Source organism: Clupea harengus, chromosome 6 (assembly GCF_900700415.2).
Source record: "Clupea harengus chromosome 6, Ch_v2.0.2, whole genome shotgun sequence".
Taxonomy (NCBI): domain Eukaryota; kingdom Metazoa; phylum Chordata; class Actinopteri; order Clupeiformes; family Clupeidae; genus Clupea; species Clupea harengus.
The window spans coordinates 13,846,436-13,862,521 of NC_045157.1; the positions used below are offsets into that span (position 1 = coordinate 13,846,436).

Here is a 16,086-nt window from a genome sequence, read left to right on the forward strand (position 1 = left end):
CACGTGAACACATCCTACAATCATTGGCAACAGGTGTTGTGCAAAACCATGCACATTGACATGTGGATGCCTACAATGAGGATACAAACAGTGGGCAATCATTTCTTTAAATGATACTTAATTCTTACTGTGTCATCATTAACAGGCTTGTCTTGTCTTGCTTGGGCCAGGAGACAAGATGATCTCAAAAGCCCTGGCGATTTGGCACCTTGTAGAGACGGCGTATTTTGTCTGCAACCAAAGGAAAAATTACGCCAAGGTGTCTAAAAGTACATATTATTTCTTAACTGATGCACATGAAGGGAAAGATCCGAGGAAAAGGCACACCAGTGCTCAAAAAGGCAACCAGGACAACCTAGAGCTTTTAAAGAACTTTTAAAGAACAGGTAATGAAACTCCACTGTGTTGTCACCCATTGGAGCTCCTTTAAGGTCGCAGCATCTGGAAGTATACGTAGGCTATTATGGGAGACATTATCACAAAGATCCAGTTGCCTCTATATTCAAACTTAGCGTCTCTGTGTCCTTGTGGCTTTCGTGAGTCCTAGTAAATCTTTTAATTTCGACCAAGTGCACAGTAAAACTCTGTCCAGCAGTGCTTTTTACACTGTCTCAGTATGTACTAAAAGCCAATCAAAATACTTTGATCCATTTCTGCTAAATGGTCTTGACTAGTTTTTTTTGCAAATGATGCGTCAGTCAAAGTGTATTTTTGCCTTTTGAATTTATGTACTTGTGATCAAAAAGTTCAGAGACTGCGCCCATAAAAAGCAAAAAAATGTCATTGCTTTGAGGTTGTCTCCTTTGAGAAGTCACCTTGTGCAGCAAACCTCAGCTCCTAGTGCTCCTTGGAAGTCCCGTTCTAAGCGCGTCCAGCACCATCTGCGATGCGCTTTGGATCTCCTCCACGGTGTCAGGACGCATCCCATCAGCTTGAGATTCAGGAAGAAGTCGCAGGGAGCCAAATCGGGGTGGTGGGGAGCGACAATCGTGTTTTAAAAACGTACACGTCACGATGGAGCACCCAAATGGCAGTGCGTCACACAGTTCAGGTAATTTGCGTGTCCCTCAGGGTCAGACTGTCAACGCTGAGTTCTGCTATAATGTTCTGAGGCATCTGAAGGACAACATTCGAGCTAATGACTTAAACTGGGGCGCGCTGGCATTTGGGTACTCCATCATGACAACATGCACTACCTGGAGATGGTGGCCAAATTCAAATCGTGTACGGTTTTTGCTTTTTTGTAGGTGCAGTCTCTGAACTTTTTGATCGCACTTCGTATTTTTACACCCCTCTTTTTTCCCCACATTGTGATCATGTCTGGAAAGTGAAGTGAAAACGGGAATTTTCAAAAGACCCAAGCACCAGTAATTATTGCAACTGCACCTGGCAAAGCCTGTTCCATTCACAGCTTATGGGAAGTTGACATTTGTGTGCCAACAAAAAGCCAGCTGAGTTTCAGAGTTGGCCAGTTTTGTTCTTGAGGGCACATATTTGTGCTCTTTGGTCCGTTGGTGATGCTTCCTACTGGTGTGAGTTTTGCATGTGGTGTCGTGGTGGTGGTGGTGCACAGCCCATTTGTGCAAGTTTAATTCAATAGGGAGAGTGCAACTCTAAAAATCAAGGGGAGCTTTCATTTGAGCCAAATACACACCAGCTGGTGTGTTGGATGAAAAGTAGCTAACAGGCCTGCTCTAACTCGACATTCTACTCCAGTGTTCTACCAGTCCTCTGCCATGAACCAGTGGTGAAACTGCTTCTGTTCTTCGGCCTCACACTCATGACCTGGAGAGCTAATGCTAATGACACTGTTAATTGCAAGTGGACTTGCTTGTAAAATCTTTTTCTTTAATACTTGTAGTAGTGTGTTGGTTTTTACTTCTGTGTCTTTCTAAAAGATGTCAGGAAGGCAACTTCTGCTACTGGAAGGGCTTTGTGGAATCGCCCGCCGACTTTATTTGAATTTCCTTTTAGGTGTTCTTCAAGTGAAGCTCTGAGACTGGAATACTATGGACATGCAGATAGCCTATGCTGCTGCCCAGCCAGATGTCCTATGCATATGCTTTGGTGTATCTAGGCATAGCACACCAACATGTGCAGCGTCTCTTAACTGTCAGACAGATTTGCATGTCACTTGTTAATGTGTTTGGCCTTCTTCATGTCACATTGATCATCATCAGAGGTCAGCCAGTCATTTGCATCTAGTGGGGTTTTTTCTACACCTGTACTGGCTTTACATAGCTTAGCATTGTTTAAAAAAAATAGTAAACAAGTAAAATAACATGCAGATAAGATGCTCTCTTGAACTCCTAAAAAAGCCTGCAAAATGAATAAGAAATTTAGAAAATGTGTGGTTGAAATTACAGCATACACTTTGTTCAAATGTTCACACTGATGAAATGAAAATGTTCCAGTGCTCCATTACTCACTTATAGCTTTGGAGAGTACATTTCAGCAGCTGGCACACCCCACCACACAGACAAAACCTAGCCTATTGAGATAATTACCCTACACAAAGACAATTCCTCACTTTGAACATTTTAAAGGTCTATTGTTTGTGTTTGTTTGTGGGTGTGTTTTCTGTTTCAGTTAGCCACCCTAATAGCTGCATAGTTTAGTTTAGCTATGATCATTTTATATGTGAGTAGGACAAAACATGTTTGAAATGTGAAATGATCTCATCAGTGGTGGTGGTGGTGGTGGTGGTGATGATGATGGTGTTGGTGTGTGAGCTTCTGTGTTTTCTCTTTCATTAAGCCACTTTGATAAATGTGCATAATTTAGTTCAGATCACTTTTTTTTTACGTGTATAGGCCTGGCCTATTAGGCCAACCCATGCTCAAAATGGCCTACAGAGGCTGTGCAGACCAGCACTTGTCACTGAAGCCAATCATACGCATATGCATGTTATTCAGGAAAGCGGATAGGCTCACCCTGCGACAAAAGCAACCTGTCAACACCTCACTTGCTGTGTAGCATTCAAATCGAGCAGCTGACAGCGCCTTGTGTGATAGCGCCTCGGTGAGTGCACCAGGTGTGTGAGCCTTTTCATGGCCACTCAGTGCCACAGCTTCAAACCCAACATCTCCATCACACCTCAGAGGAGCTAGCATAAGACAGCACATGATGAAAGAATATGTGCAGACCGGACATAATCTTTGGCTTGAATGCCACATGGTGTGATGACTTACCATGAAAAGGCCAACGGTTGCACGTACGGTGCCTCGTAGATACTTCACGCCCTCATACTGTACTGGACTGGTCCCAGCACCACCAATGTGGAGCACCTTCCTGAATGATGAGCCCACTGTGGGCAGGTGAGCAATCATGACATTTGCCGAGTAGTAATCCCGTAGGGAAAATTACATGAGCCCCCACCTAATTGTGTTTGAGTAAAATTGGATAGACTACCGCTCTCTTTGAGATGGGCATCTCGGGGTTGGTTACAGTCATAAAACTGGACCGTTTTTCCTCGGAAGGACATTGGATCACCATGATTTGAGTGGGTTCTACAGGTCTGTAATGCCTACTCCTATAGCAACAGTCGTTTCCCCCCGAAAGTGTCCCATCCAGGTTCTGACCAAGCCGAAACCTGCTTGGCTTATTTTAAAGATTATTGGAAGCAAGCTACTGTGTGGTCTGGCTGTGAATACCCTGGTTCTTTAAGCATTGAATTAAAACGGTGTGTAAACGTCTGGCCCATTTTCAGTTTTATACCCTAGACATTGTCAGCATGTCGGTTGGACCAAACACACTGACCGAAAATGCTTAGATGCTCTGAGTTCTTGTTCTTGGTGATTTGCAGAAGGGACACCCCCCTCTTCCTGTGGATTTTTAGTGTGTGCTCTGGTGTGAAGCCTCTGTACGTCCACACTGTAGTGCCTGCTCTCAGTTGTTTTGCTTGACAGCACTGCCATCTAGTCTCTCAGGCCTAAATTGCACAACCTGGTTCTCCTCCATCAGTTGCTGCTAGAAGTTCTCATGCATAGTTTTGTGACTGCTTAAGGCCTTGTAATTATGTGCATGAAGTCACTGCTTTATTTAGTCTGCCACCTCTGACCTTTGTGTGTGACTGGTGTGTTGTTTATGTTCTGAACATTGTGTGTTGTTTATGACTTGCACAATGCGTGTTTTGTGTGTGGCTCATGTGGTGTTTATGACTTGTGTCATTGTGGTGTTGATTATTTTGTGCCGTTTTTGTTCTCCTCACATGAAGGTATTTTACTCTTCTGCTTTCTGCTGTGCCTGTGTTTCCGCATGCATTCACCATATTCACACAGCCAAGCCGTGTCATACTGTGAGGCTTGGGCTCTGCTTCTGAGCAGATGAAAATGTCATGGTCTCTGTCCCCAACTGTGTACCAGTCTGTGTTTCCAACTGATAGATACTGATTGTTTGAAACGCATGTCGATAATCCCAGCAGTGTGTTATGACTTCACGATGCCAGTTTTGAAATACCCTGAATGTGAGACTATCATCTCATACTGTAGCCTAAAGGCATGGAGGGTTTTGAGCTTTCTTTATTCTGTCCTCCTTTCTGATATGTTTGATATATGGTAGGTATATGACACATTTTTTCAGTCATGGTTAACAGTTATTAACCAGGAACAGAATCTTTATGTATGTATGTAAATATGTGTGTATATACATAATATGTACAATATGATAAATAATACTTCTGTGATCCATGTGTGAACCTATCTTCCACTGATGCGTTCTGCCCGCCTGTGTTAGTCTTTGTATGACTGCTGTGTATGACTTTATAGTGTGTGTTTCTGAGCCACGTGACTGTGCTGTGACTAACCACTATGTGTGTGTGTGTGTGTGTGTGTTGCGTTGTGTTGTGTTGTAGGCATGGTTCTGGTGCGGACGGAGATGGGCCAGCTGGTGATGGTGCCTCAGCAGGCTCTGGCGCAGGCCCAGGCCCAGGCCCAGGCCCAGGCCCAGGCTCAGGCTCAGGCCCAGAGTACCATCTCACCGCGACCTGCTACCCCCACTGCTGGGGCCACCTTCAGAGTCACCACGCCCCAGGTGAGACAGGGTGAAGTGTTTGTGTGTTTGTTTTGCAGGTTGGTTGAGTGATCCAGACCAAAATTGTGTGTGTCAATGGAATAGCCATTTGTTTTGGTACTGAAATAGAACCCAATTTGAATATATTTCTCTCCCAGAAAATTACAATGTGTTGTATGTTTTAATGTTTAATGTCAGGATGCATTTCCATTTCTCATGTCCCTTTTTCAGTTTCACATAATCCCAAAACGAAAAATACCAAGCTTTGAAATTCCCTGTTGCAGCCTTGAGTTTTCTAGAATGAACTGACATCTTAGTTATCAGGAAAGTCAGATGCTTTACCTGGAGTAGACCATCTCTCGATGTAATCAATCTCTGATTGACACCACCAGTATGTAGTCTCATTTTACACACACGTTGGGCTGTGCTGGTCGAGTGAGTTAGACACCACAGGTGTTTAATAATCATATTCATTTCATATTATTTTACTCCACAACCTCATCTACGAGTAAAATAGTCTGATTTATATTACCATTTTCTTAATGGCTGGCACAGTCACCAGGTTTGCCTTGGGTAATGAGCTCGTTAATATTGCATAGAGGTGCGCTTATCACAGCCTACCTGTTAGGGGGTCTTTCATCACTGTCACCTGAGAGATGAATATTCATCATGTTGGTTTAGCGATCATCCACCTGTGGTTATCTCCGCTCCTCTGGGATAAATGAGGCAGTGACCTGACCCTATCCATGGAATGAGGTGTTTTTAAATGCTTAATTACTGAGTTTAGACTAAAATGTATTTAGAATGATCCTGCTTAATTGTCTGTTAGATGTAGCTCTCTTCATGATCACTGGCTTAAAGTACGGCAAAGGTGCTTTTGTGATTGTGAAAGAATACGATATGAAAAATAGCATTCAATCCAATTACGTAACTGAATCTACATAAAAAAAATGGTGAAGTTGTTTTAAAATGTGTGTAGTATGACTGAAGTAACATACCCAGAAATACCAGGAAATAGCCATTTAAAGGTGGCAGCTTTGACCTTAAGACCCATAGGACAAGATGTCCATTTTGTGTAAATAAAGATAACTGCAGGAAGTAAAGGAAATTGGAATTTGTGTTTATGCAGAAAACACAAGCTAATACAAAAAGCTGAGGAAAAGCCAGTTTTCAAAACATTCTTAGGAGGTTTGTGGAAAAGTTTGATCCTTTGTTTTGCCTTGAAGACAGACAGTGGATGAAGTTGGGCCACTCTTAGGAAACGAGGAGAGTAAATTGAGGGAGAAACGTGGAACAGGCAACGTTCATGTGCTGGTTATGGCTGGTGTTATGGTACGTTATTGGCAGACAGTGGATGAGGAAGTTCATTTAGAGTTCTTTGGGTTGTTCGGAATAGAAGACATGAAGTTGATGTTGTCCCTGGCAACTCCAGGAAGCCAATGGTAAGAGCTGAAAGGGTTTGTGATTGAGTGTGCCTTGTTCAGTTGATTTAAGGGGTACAATCTAATGAAGCACACCAGTGTGTGGTCTGTGCTTGTTCGTGTCTTTGAGATTAAATTGAGATTAAGAAAGAGAGTGCGGCATGAGCCAGTCCTCTCAGATGTGAACAATCCGGTAAAACCCACCACGAGCTTCCTCTAACCCCGCACTACCACCGCATGGCCAGATGGAGGCACATTGGGTTGCTACTTCGACTAAGGTCAGCTGGTCCCTCTTGTAGTTCATCCATCAATGCTGAATTTCCTGTGAGAGATGTTGGTGTCCATATTCAGACCACTATATTACTAAGAAAGGAGGATGTGGATAGTCATGTGCCGTATGTGGCAACAGTTGTGGTGGTCACTGTCATGAGCAGGAAAGGGTGTGGTTAGTGTTTGGCTTTGGAGGGCTGAAGAGAATTTTGATGTTCTGTGAAGCCCATAGTATGGGAGAAACTTTAACCTATAACCTGCTTCCCAATTCAGCAATTTGCCAAACAACCATTGCACATGATTGAAATGAAATGATTGCTTTAGATAAATGTTGCTGTATGCACACAACTTATTTTGATTCTAGTCAAACCGTTTTAATTCTTTAATTAATAAGTATAATTTCTCATTTGTTTCAGTTTTATTTTATACCTATGCTTACATAGGTAAGTACATGTGGACTTGTCATTGTCTGTGTTCACCACAAGGGTGCAACAGAGCTCTGGTTATTGTCAAACAGTGCTACTGTGTATTGTGTTGAGAGGAGCTTCACTGGCTCTGTGTAGCTGTTTTATGGGGCAACTATGTACAGAGATGACACAGAGGTGACATTGAGATGTACAGAGATGACATTGACTTATTGCTGCTCATCTCTGAGTGGAAGTAGGGATCTAGTAGTGAGGCATTTCATAGGTTTAATTTCAAGAAGAGTGCTGTCCCTTCATCTGAAAGGTGAGATCAGTCTCTCTTGCCCCTCTCCTCTCTTGCTGATGTTCGACCAGGGTTGAACCTGTGTTGATTTCTGTAGTATGAAAGGGATGACCTAGGTTATTTGACCCAGCTTCTCGGAGCACCACTCGGCCCGGGCAGAACACGGGCTGATTTGGGTATGAGTGGCATGTCTCTCACCCAGAGCCACTGTAGAACACAAGCTGATTTGGGTATGAGTGGCATGTCTCACTATATTGATCTGAAAGCTATGTGTATCTGGAGTATATTTTTGCAACTTGGATCTGGTAGGTTTATGATTTTACAGCCCCATAAGTAGACCTTCCATTGGGTATACATAAAGTGAACATTTGCCCTCCCAAGTGGTAGCGACGACCCTATGTTGGGGCCCTTGGCACATACACTATACAGTGTGCTCTACTGCCACTAGGTGGAGTCCTAGCACTGTTACAACAATTGTAGACACCCATTACTGTTTACCAAGGTATTGCATATGGTCTGATGTCAAGCTAATAATTAACAGTCAAAATAATAGATTGTTTCCCCATATAATTGAATCACCACATCAATTGGAAGTGGATTATAGAGAGTGTTTTAGGATGAATCCTACAATAACACTAATTTAAGATCTCGGGTCATCTTCCATCTTCCCCAGGCTCTGTCTGCTCTTCGAGCTATTGGCAGGCAGCATCCTTGATTAAGGCTTGTGTCAGTAATTATTTACAGCTTGACTCTGCATTGTGGGGTAATTGTGGTGTTTAGAGAAGATACCCTTGACACATATGGAAATGAGCCTTATTCCCAGTGTCTATCTGGGCCGCGCCTGCCACTCACTCACACACTGGATGGGGACGGGCAAAGAGAAGGAGACCTGGGAGGGGAGAGGAAGAGGAAGAGCGAGGAAGTCCTCCCTCGGTTCCTTCCACCCGTGTTAAATCATTCACCATCCAGCTGCCTGATTGTTTTAAAAAGCTAACAACCATTAGTGCCCCTCGTCGCGTGGCAGATTGCCACAGCATTGCTGGGGGGGGTCGAAGCCTTCAAGATCCCCACCCCACCCACTCTCTACCCCCCCAACTCTCCTGCATGGCTTCCAGGCTCTCCGGTATCACCCCCACCCCCCCATCACCACCCCTGTCTCCCCTCCTGCCCCCCAGGACGCACAGCTGCTGAGGGGAGCGACAGACACCCCTCCCACCCCGTACCCCCCGTCCTCTTGCTGTGATGATGGTCAGGACAGTGGGGATAGGGGGTGTGTGTGTGTGTGTGTGTGTGTGTGTGTGTGTGTGTGTGTGTGTGTGTGTGTGTGTGTGTGTGTGTGTGTGAACACAAGGCATAATGCCAGGGTGGCACGCAGAGGGCATGTCCACATAGCTGCCCCGGCTGTGTGGATTCCAGTGTGTGTGCCGCTGCACCGGTGCCTTCCCTCTCTCCACCGTAGGTGTGTGATTGGACTGGAGGGCAAATGGAGGCTGTTTGTTATGCCTTGAGCTGCATCTCTGGAGTCCACAATGATCAGCATTGACTGAGGAATGCCTCCCCTGTTTCCTTCAGTGCTCATCACTGCCTTTGTAGTTCATTCTTGTGCCTTCTAGCTGTACTCCCAAAAGTGTAATTTGGGAGAATCTGATTATTTTGACTCTCTTTTTATAACCTTTACCTGTTTTTTAAGGCTTCACCGCTGTTTCAGTGCAGAAATAGGGGTGTCTGTATGATATGGGTATGATATAAATAATTGTTTTCATGAATTTGACCAGCAACTACTTTTCATAACATTTTCCTAATGTTGGAACCCAACTTATCAGCAAGGTTTGCATGCAGTTCGTATTGTTCTATGCAAAGTTGATGTTCTTGCATGGCACAATGTGGACATACGTGTTATTTCAGTTCCTGTTCCTGTTCCAGTTCCAGTTCCTCAAGATGTCATAATCATCAAAAGTCATCTCATCTAAGCGAAGCGTATTGTGAAGTATACGTGTAGAACTGCAGTAGTTCTCCATCATGGTGGCATATGAGGTTATGTCCTGTTTAAAGGTTACCCCATGTGAACGTAGTGAATGAGCTCCTGTCTCCCCATGTGAACGTACTGAATGAGTTCCTGCTGTCCTGTTGCTCCTGTTGATGGCCTCCTGTTTGCCTGCGACTGCACCTGTGTTGCCGATGCACTGACTCTTCTCCCCCTGTTGTTTTCCCCTCTTCTCTTTCTCATTTCCTATCTCTCCCTCCCATTTTTTTCCCTTTGCTCTCCAACCCCCCCCCCCCCCCCCTTTTTCTCTCTCTCCTGCAGTCTCCCGTGACCACTCAAGCCATCCGTCCAGGCCCTGTTGTCCAGACCAAGGTGCTGCAGAAACCCCAGCTCTCCTCTCATCTGCTCTGACCCCCTCGTGACCCCCTGTGACCCCCGACCCACTTGACCCTCTGACCCAGCTTCATTGCCCCTCATAATGTCTCACAACCTTTCCTAATTTTAGGCGTCTCGCTGACCTTTTCTAACATCTCACAGTGCAGGCCAACTCTAATAACCTTTTCAGTTAACCCTGACATCCTGCCATAACCTTCAGTCATCCATCTTCATCTGGCATAGAGTTGTAGTTGCATGATTTCTGAGTCACTTGCAGAAACCCATTCAGCTCCCAGAAATCAGCTTCAGTAAATGCTTTGTCACATTGCATGTTGAGTTTACAGCAGCACACAGAGTTATTAACAGTGATATTATGATCTCTCCATGAAATTAATTCAAAATAAGTCCTGTATTTCTGCTTAAAGAAACTCCAACCTTCATTCACCTTGTCCATTTCCAGACATCCCCTCTTTGATTCCCATCCCAGCCCCATCCACTTGTATAATTTCCCTCCTCCTCACAATCCCCTCTTCTGTTGTTCTGCTTGTAACCCATGCACGACTCCAAATTCACCCTCAATTCGATTTTCTGCCTGTGTCCCTCCAGTCTCTCAGTGTAACTGTGCTAAACCTCACTAAACCTTAATAAGAATGACAGTCAACCGTACTTGTTTTTGAATGTATTAGCTGTGTTAACCTGTGTTGTGTGCTGTGTACTGACCATTTGCTTGATGTAGATTGCAGACATGCCAAATGTGTCACCTTGCAGGAGCGCTGTTGGTAGTCACACATAAAACATCTGTTTGGATTATCACATCTGTAATGCACCCCCATAAATGCTGAGATTTGAGCTGTGTGCAGTATCATCAATGTGATGTTTTTACCAGCCTTTTGCATGTCATGAATGTCAGGTGTGTGCAAGCTGTCACTGTGGAGAATAGGAGGGGGGCCTGTGTGTGTGTGTGTGTGTGTGTGTGTGTGTGTGTGTGTGTGTGTGTGTGTGTGTGTGTGTGTGTGTGTGTGTGTGTGTGTGTGTTTATGTGAGGTATGCCATCATGAATCTGAGATGCCCTATGTCAGACCTCAGCCCCGTTTAAACACACACACACACTCACACACACCCTTCTGCGGAGTGGCGTCCGCTGCGCTGGGGACACGCGATGTGACAGCAGCCCCCCGCGCGCTCCCCTCCTGTTCTCCGTGGCCTTGCTGCGAGCCACACGTCACGTCCTGTTTGTCTCTCGCCCAGAAGGCCCCGGCGGTGGTGGCGGTGACTGCTCCAGCTCCGCAGCAGCAGATACCTCCGGCAGTGCTGTCCCCCCAGCCCGCCCCCCCCAGCACCACTCCGGCCACGGCCACCGCCCCTACGCCTGCCCCCGGAGTCTCCGTCATCTCGCAGGTTTCTACTCTGTTCTTTTTTTTCTTTTTCTTTTTTTTTATAAAAATGCTTTCTCTCTGTCTTTCTTCTCATTTTTTTCACTTTTACATGTGCTCTCTTTTCTTTCTCTCTCTCACTCACTCCCTCGCTCTCTCTCACTCTCACTCTCTCTCTCTCTCTCTCACTCGCTCCCTCGCTCTCTCTATCTCACTCTCACACACTCTCTCTCTCTCTCTCTCTCTCTCTCTCTCTCTCTCTCTCTCTCTCTCTCTCTCTCTCTGCTCCGCTGGCGGCGGGTGCTGTCACAGCTGCCAGCAGGCTGGCTTTGTCACGGCCATGCCCGCACTCACGCAGCTGGGCATGGACGGGGGCAGCATCTCTCTCTCTTTCTCTCTCTTTCTCTCTCTCTCTTGGCTTCTCTTGCTGTCTCTCTCTCTCTTCCTGTCTATTTATCACTTCCTTTTTTTCCTGTCTCTCCCTCTTTCCCTTTTCATTCCTCCTGTCCCTATTCATGTCTTTCTTTATGTTCTGCTTTAGCTCTTTTTCTTTCACTCTCTTACTTTCTCCTTATTTGCTTTTTCTCTCCTCACACTGTTAATCTGTCATCTTACACACACACACACACACACACACATACACTCACCCACCCACCCACCCACCAAGGCTGGGCAGAAACCCCCCCACACACACATAGCAGCCCCAGGCCTTGTCCTGCTGTGGGCATGTTACCGCGGAGACATGCCCCGTGTTGGCATAAAGCTCAGTAGTGCTTCCAAAGGCACGCACCCAGCCTAGAAAAACACACACACACACACACACACCCAAACCCTCATTAGGGTTTATATGCCTGAGAAAGATAGAAAACATGATCACAGTGTTCCGCGTGTAGCCCCACCAAACATATTGTTTGTGTGTCAGGAACCCTAATTACATTAACATTTAGCATTAAACTAATTAAAGCCAACATGACAAAACACATGGGAGCCATTATGGGAGAGCAGAGATGATTGCTGATGGGTGCTGTCATTTCACATCTCTCAGTGCGGCCTCACTGAGACACCCCAAGGCCTGCACTGGCTCATCCTCGTAGCAGAATACTTAAAGGTTCCTCTCAGAGCCCTTAAAGGTTCTGTTAAGGCCTCTTCAAAGTTATCTTTAGGCCCTTTTAAAGGTATAGCAGAACCTTGAGCGGTTCTGTTTAGATCCCTAAAAGGTGCTGTTTCGAACTAATAATGGTTCAGTCTCAGATCAAACCTTTTTTTTGTTTTGTGTTGTTAACCTTCATCCATGCACCACACTCTTAACCAGCACCTGACTGGTCCCAACATGTCCCTGCCAAATCTCACCTTCCTCCCTTGTTCTCTGTGCGTCCCTAGGAGATGCAGGAGAACGTGAAGAAGTGCAAGAACTTCCTGGCCACGCTCATCAAACTGGCATCCCATAATTCCCCCTCCCCGGAGACGTCTCGCAACGTGAAGGCACTGGTCCAGGACCTGCTGGTGAGTTCAGCGCTGAGAATTGACTGGCAGCCATGTTGGATAGTAGCCAATAGATAATTGTGTGTGTGTGTGTGTGTGTGTGTGTGTGTGTGTGTGTGTGTGTGTGTGTGTGTGTGTGTGTGTGTGTGTGTGTGTGTGTGTGTGTGTGTGTGTGTGTGTGAGAAAGAAAGAAAGTTTTGTAGTGGACATAAATGGGTCCACATACCCATAAGGGTTTTAACTCTGGCAATAGACTGTTCAGCGTTTGAAGGGGTTGAAGTAGCCCTGTAATGTAATACCATCTTGTCAGCTGTAGGTGGCAGCATAAAACACACAAACAATTTGTTTGTGTATTTCTTCCTTATACACGTGGCTTTAATTTTCAACTAGCAAAATGTCATATTGTCTGTGTAATTTGTTATTAATCGTTAACCATGTCTAAATCTTTATATCAAACTGTGGTTGATTCCCTTTTTCTTCACCTTTTTTTTGTTTTTCCTCCGCTTCAGGATGCCAAGATTGAGCCAGAGGAGTTCACCAATCGATTGCAGACAGAACTCAAGTCGTCACCTCAGCCCTACCTGGTCCCTTTCCTCAAGGTTGGTGATGCGTTTGTGGTGATGCATCTGTGTTTTTACTGAAGACATGAATAAGGGGTGTGTGTATGAGTGTGTGTCATGTTTGCTGCTCCCCTGGCCTGACTCCAGAGTGTGTGTGACAGAGAGGCCTGAAGCAGTGCCTGACTTCCCCTGTAGGGCTTATCCAGCCAACCCAGATGAGAGTCACATCAGCAGCACATCCCCCACCCCCACACACACACACACTTTGACTTACACTCATTCATACACACACTCAGACTTACACTCATTCATACACACACACACACACACACACTAACACATACTCACTCACATTTATACACACACACTGATGCTTCTAAATAGTCTCATGAAATGTTTTACACACACAAGTACTTTTCAGAATTAGAAACAATTAGAGTAACCTGTGTCTCATGAACACAAATACAAACCTTAACAGGTCATGTTGATGCGTAAAGTGAAAGTAGCAGAGTAGTAGTACATTTTATTATCAAATCCACTCTCCACTCTCTTCTCTCTATCTCTTTGTATCCTTTTATCAATCCTTTCTTTCTCTCTCTCTGTCCCTCCCTCCCTCCCTCTTCCTTTTCTCCCTACAGAAAAGTCTCCCGGCGCTGCGGCTCTCGTTGCTCAGCAACCAGCAGACTCTGACCCAGCCCCAGGTCATCGCCAAACCTGGCGCCATCGCCAGCCCGGTCCCTTGTGCTGGCACTACGATGCCAGCTGTCCGTGCGCGCCTGCCCAACAGCCCGCTGCCCGCCGGTGCCCACTCAGCTGCGCTGGTATGTACAGCTGCCTGCCACCACCCCACAGCACTGGCACTGGCAGGGGGTTACAGGGGGGCACGGTCACAACCAGACTTAGAGGCGAGCCACTGCCAACTCATGGATGACCGTGTGTGTGTGTGTGTGTGTGTGTGAGAGATGAGTATTTGATGACAGTGGTATGTGTAATGATGGGATTGTTTGTGTGTGTGTGTGTGTGTGTGTGTGTGTGTGTGTGTGTGTGTGTAGGAGAGAGCGATGAATGTGTTTGCCTCCTGCACATTTGCAGGAACATCTGAGAGTGTGCATTATATTGAGGCCGTGACTAGTTTTAGAGGGGGGGAAGCGGGAAGGCTGTGTTAATAACATGTAATTACACCCTTATTACACCATGGCTGCCAGTGCTTCTGTAGGTGACTCTTCCCGGCCTGTGAGTGAGGGGTGAGCCAAGGGGACAGGCCCTCACCCCAGGCTCCTGCCCAGCCTGCACACCCCTCCTGCCCACACAGAGAGAGCCAGAGCTGGGGGCAGAGCTGCAGAGGGAGAGGGAGGGAGAGGGAGAGGGAGGGGGAGGGAGGGAGGGAGGGAGGGAGGGAGGGAGAAACCAGCCAATAGGGAAGAGAGGGAGCAGGGCAGATAGGGTGAAAGAGGCAGGAAGAGAGTGCATGGAAGAAAGGCAGATGACAAGAAAAGAGAGAGAAAGAGAAAGAAAAAAAAGAAAGAAAGAGAGAGAGAGAAAGAGAGAGAGTGGTTAAGGGAGAGCCACAGAGAGAGCGAGAGTGAGGGCCGGGGATTGTTGTGGACGGGGACATGGTGCTTAGAGTGTCCTCTCTACATGATCCACCGGAGGTCTGCGTCCACTGCCATGGGTTGAGTGCCAAGGGGGCGCCTCGTTCCCAGCCAGGAGCGGGTAGTGCAATCCAGCGGGCATGTGCTAAGGCCACGGGTCAGCGTAGGAAACTGGGTCAATTAGGAAGAGCGGACATCAGAACTGGCTCACAACTCTCTCTCTCTGTCTGTCAGTCTCTCTGTCTGTGTCTCTCCTTCTCTCTTCTCTGTCTGTGTCTCTCCTTCTCTCTCTCCATCCATTAATCTGTCTGTACATGTACATGTACATGTACCTGTCTGTCTGTCTGTCTGTCTGTCCATCTTTCTCAGGTCTATATTTACTCTGCTTAGCCCTGCCCTACTCACACTTCTCCATTTACCACTCTGCCCCAGTCTCTCTTTCTCTCCCTCCACATCCCTCTCTTCCTTGCTACACATCCATCTCTCTCTCTCATCATCCCTCTCTTCCTTGCTACCATCCCTCTCTCTCTCTCCCTCCACATCCCTCTCTTCTTTGCTACCCATCCCTCCCTCTCTCTCTCATCATCCCTCTCTACCTTGCTACCCATCCCTCTCCCTCCACATCCCTCTTTTCCTTGCTACCCACCCCTCCCTCTCTCTATCCCTCTCTTCCTTGCTACCCATCCCTCCCTCTCTCCCTCCCTCATCCTCCCTCTCTTCCTTGCTACCCATCCCTCCCTCTCTCTCTCCCTCTCTTTCTTGCTACAAATCCCTCCCTCCCTCTCTCTCTCTCTCCCTGTGCCTTGGCTAGCTGTGGTCATCAGACAGAGGTGATAAACTTGTGCCTCTGGTGTGAAACGTGTCCCTGGACCCATTCTTCTACCTGTGCCCCAGAGCCTGAGAATCCTCCTGCCCCTCCCTCTATCTTTTCATCTCTTTCACCCTCACAGCTTCTCTACCTCATCTCTCTCACCAATACCCCGAGCCCTTACTTGCCAAGGGTGTGTAACAAGGCCACAGTGTGTTTGTGTGTACTTTTTGTCTGTGTGTATATTCTTGTGTGTGATTGCTCATGTGTTTGTATGTGTGTGTTTGTCTTTGCACGTGTGTGTGTGTGTGTGTGTGTGTGTGTGTGTACAGGTATATGTGGGTGTGCGTGTATAGGTGTCAGCTCTGAGCATTAATGCAGTGTGTGTTGCGACCTGAAAAATGAGCGAGAAAGAGAGTGAACGAGCGAGAGAGAGGGAGAGAGATGTGCAGGGGGAGGCAAACAGAGGGAATGGATGTGTGGCCCAGGGCTCTGCTGGAGGC

General features: G+C 46.5%; 1 protein-coding gene across 4 annotated transcripts in view; it reads left to right on the forward strand.

Annotated features, from left to right (window-relative positions):
• LOC105892636 (transcription initiation factor TFIID subunit 4-like) overlaps positions 1 to 16,086 on the forward strand; it is a 79,976-nt gene that overhangs the window by 2,885 nt on the left and 61,005 nt on the right. For 2 of the 4 annotated variants that reach the window (XM_031569114.2, XM_031569111.2), the window contains exons 2-7: positions 4,853 to 5,031; positions 9,715 to 9,765; positions 11,017 to 11,166; positions 12,522 to 12,644; positions 13,133 to 13,222; positions 13,822 to 14,004. In XM_031569114.2, the coding sequence (XP_031424974.1) occupies positions 4,853 to 5,031; positions 9,715 to 9,765; positions 11,017 to 11,166; positions 12,522 to 12,644; positions 13,133 to 13,222; positions 13,822 to 14,004 (776 nt within the window). The remainder of the gene's footprint in view (positions 1 to 4,852; positions 5,032 to 9,714; positions 9,766 to 11,016; positions 11,167 to 12,521; positions 12,645 to 13,132; positions 13,223 to 13,821; positions 14,005 to 16,086) is intronic. The other 2 variants (XM_031569112.2, XM_031569113.2) reach the window with 2 other exon arrangements.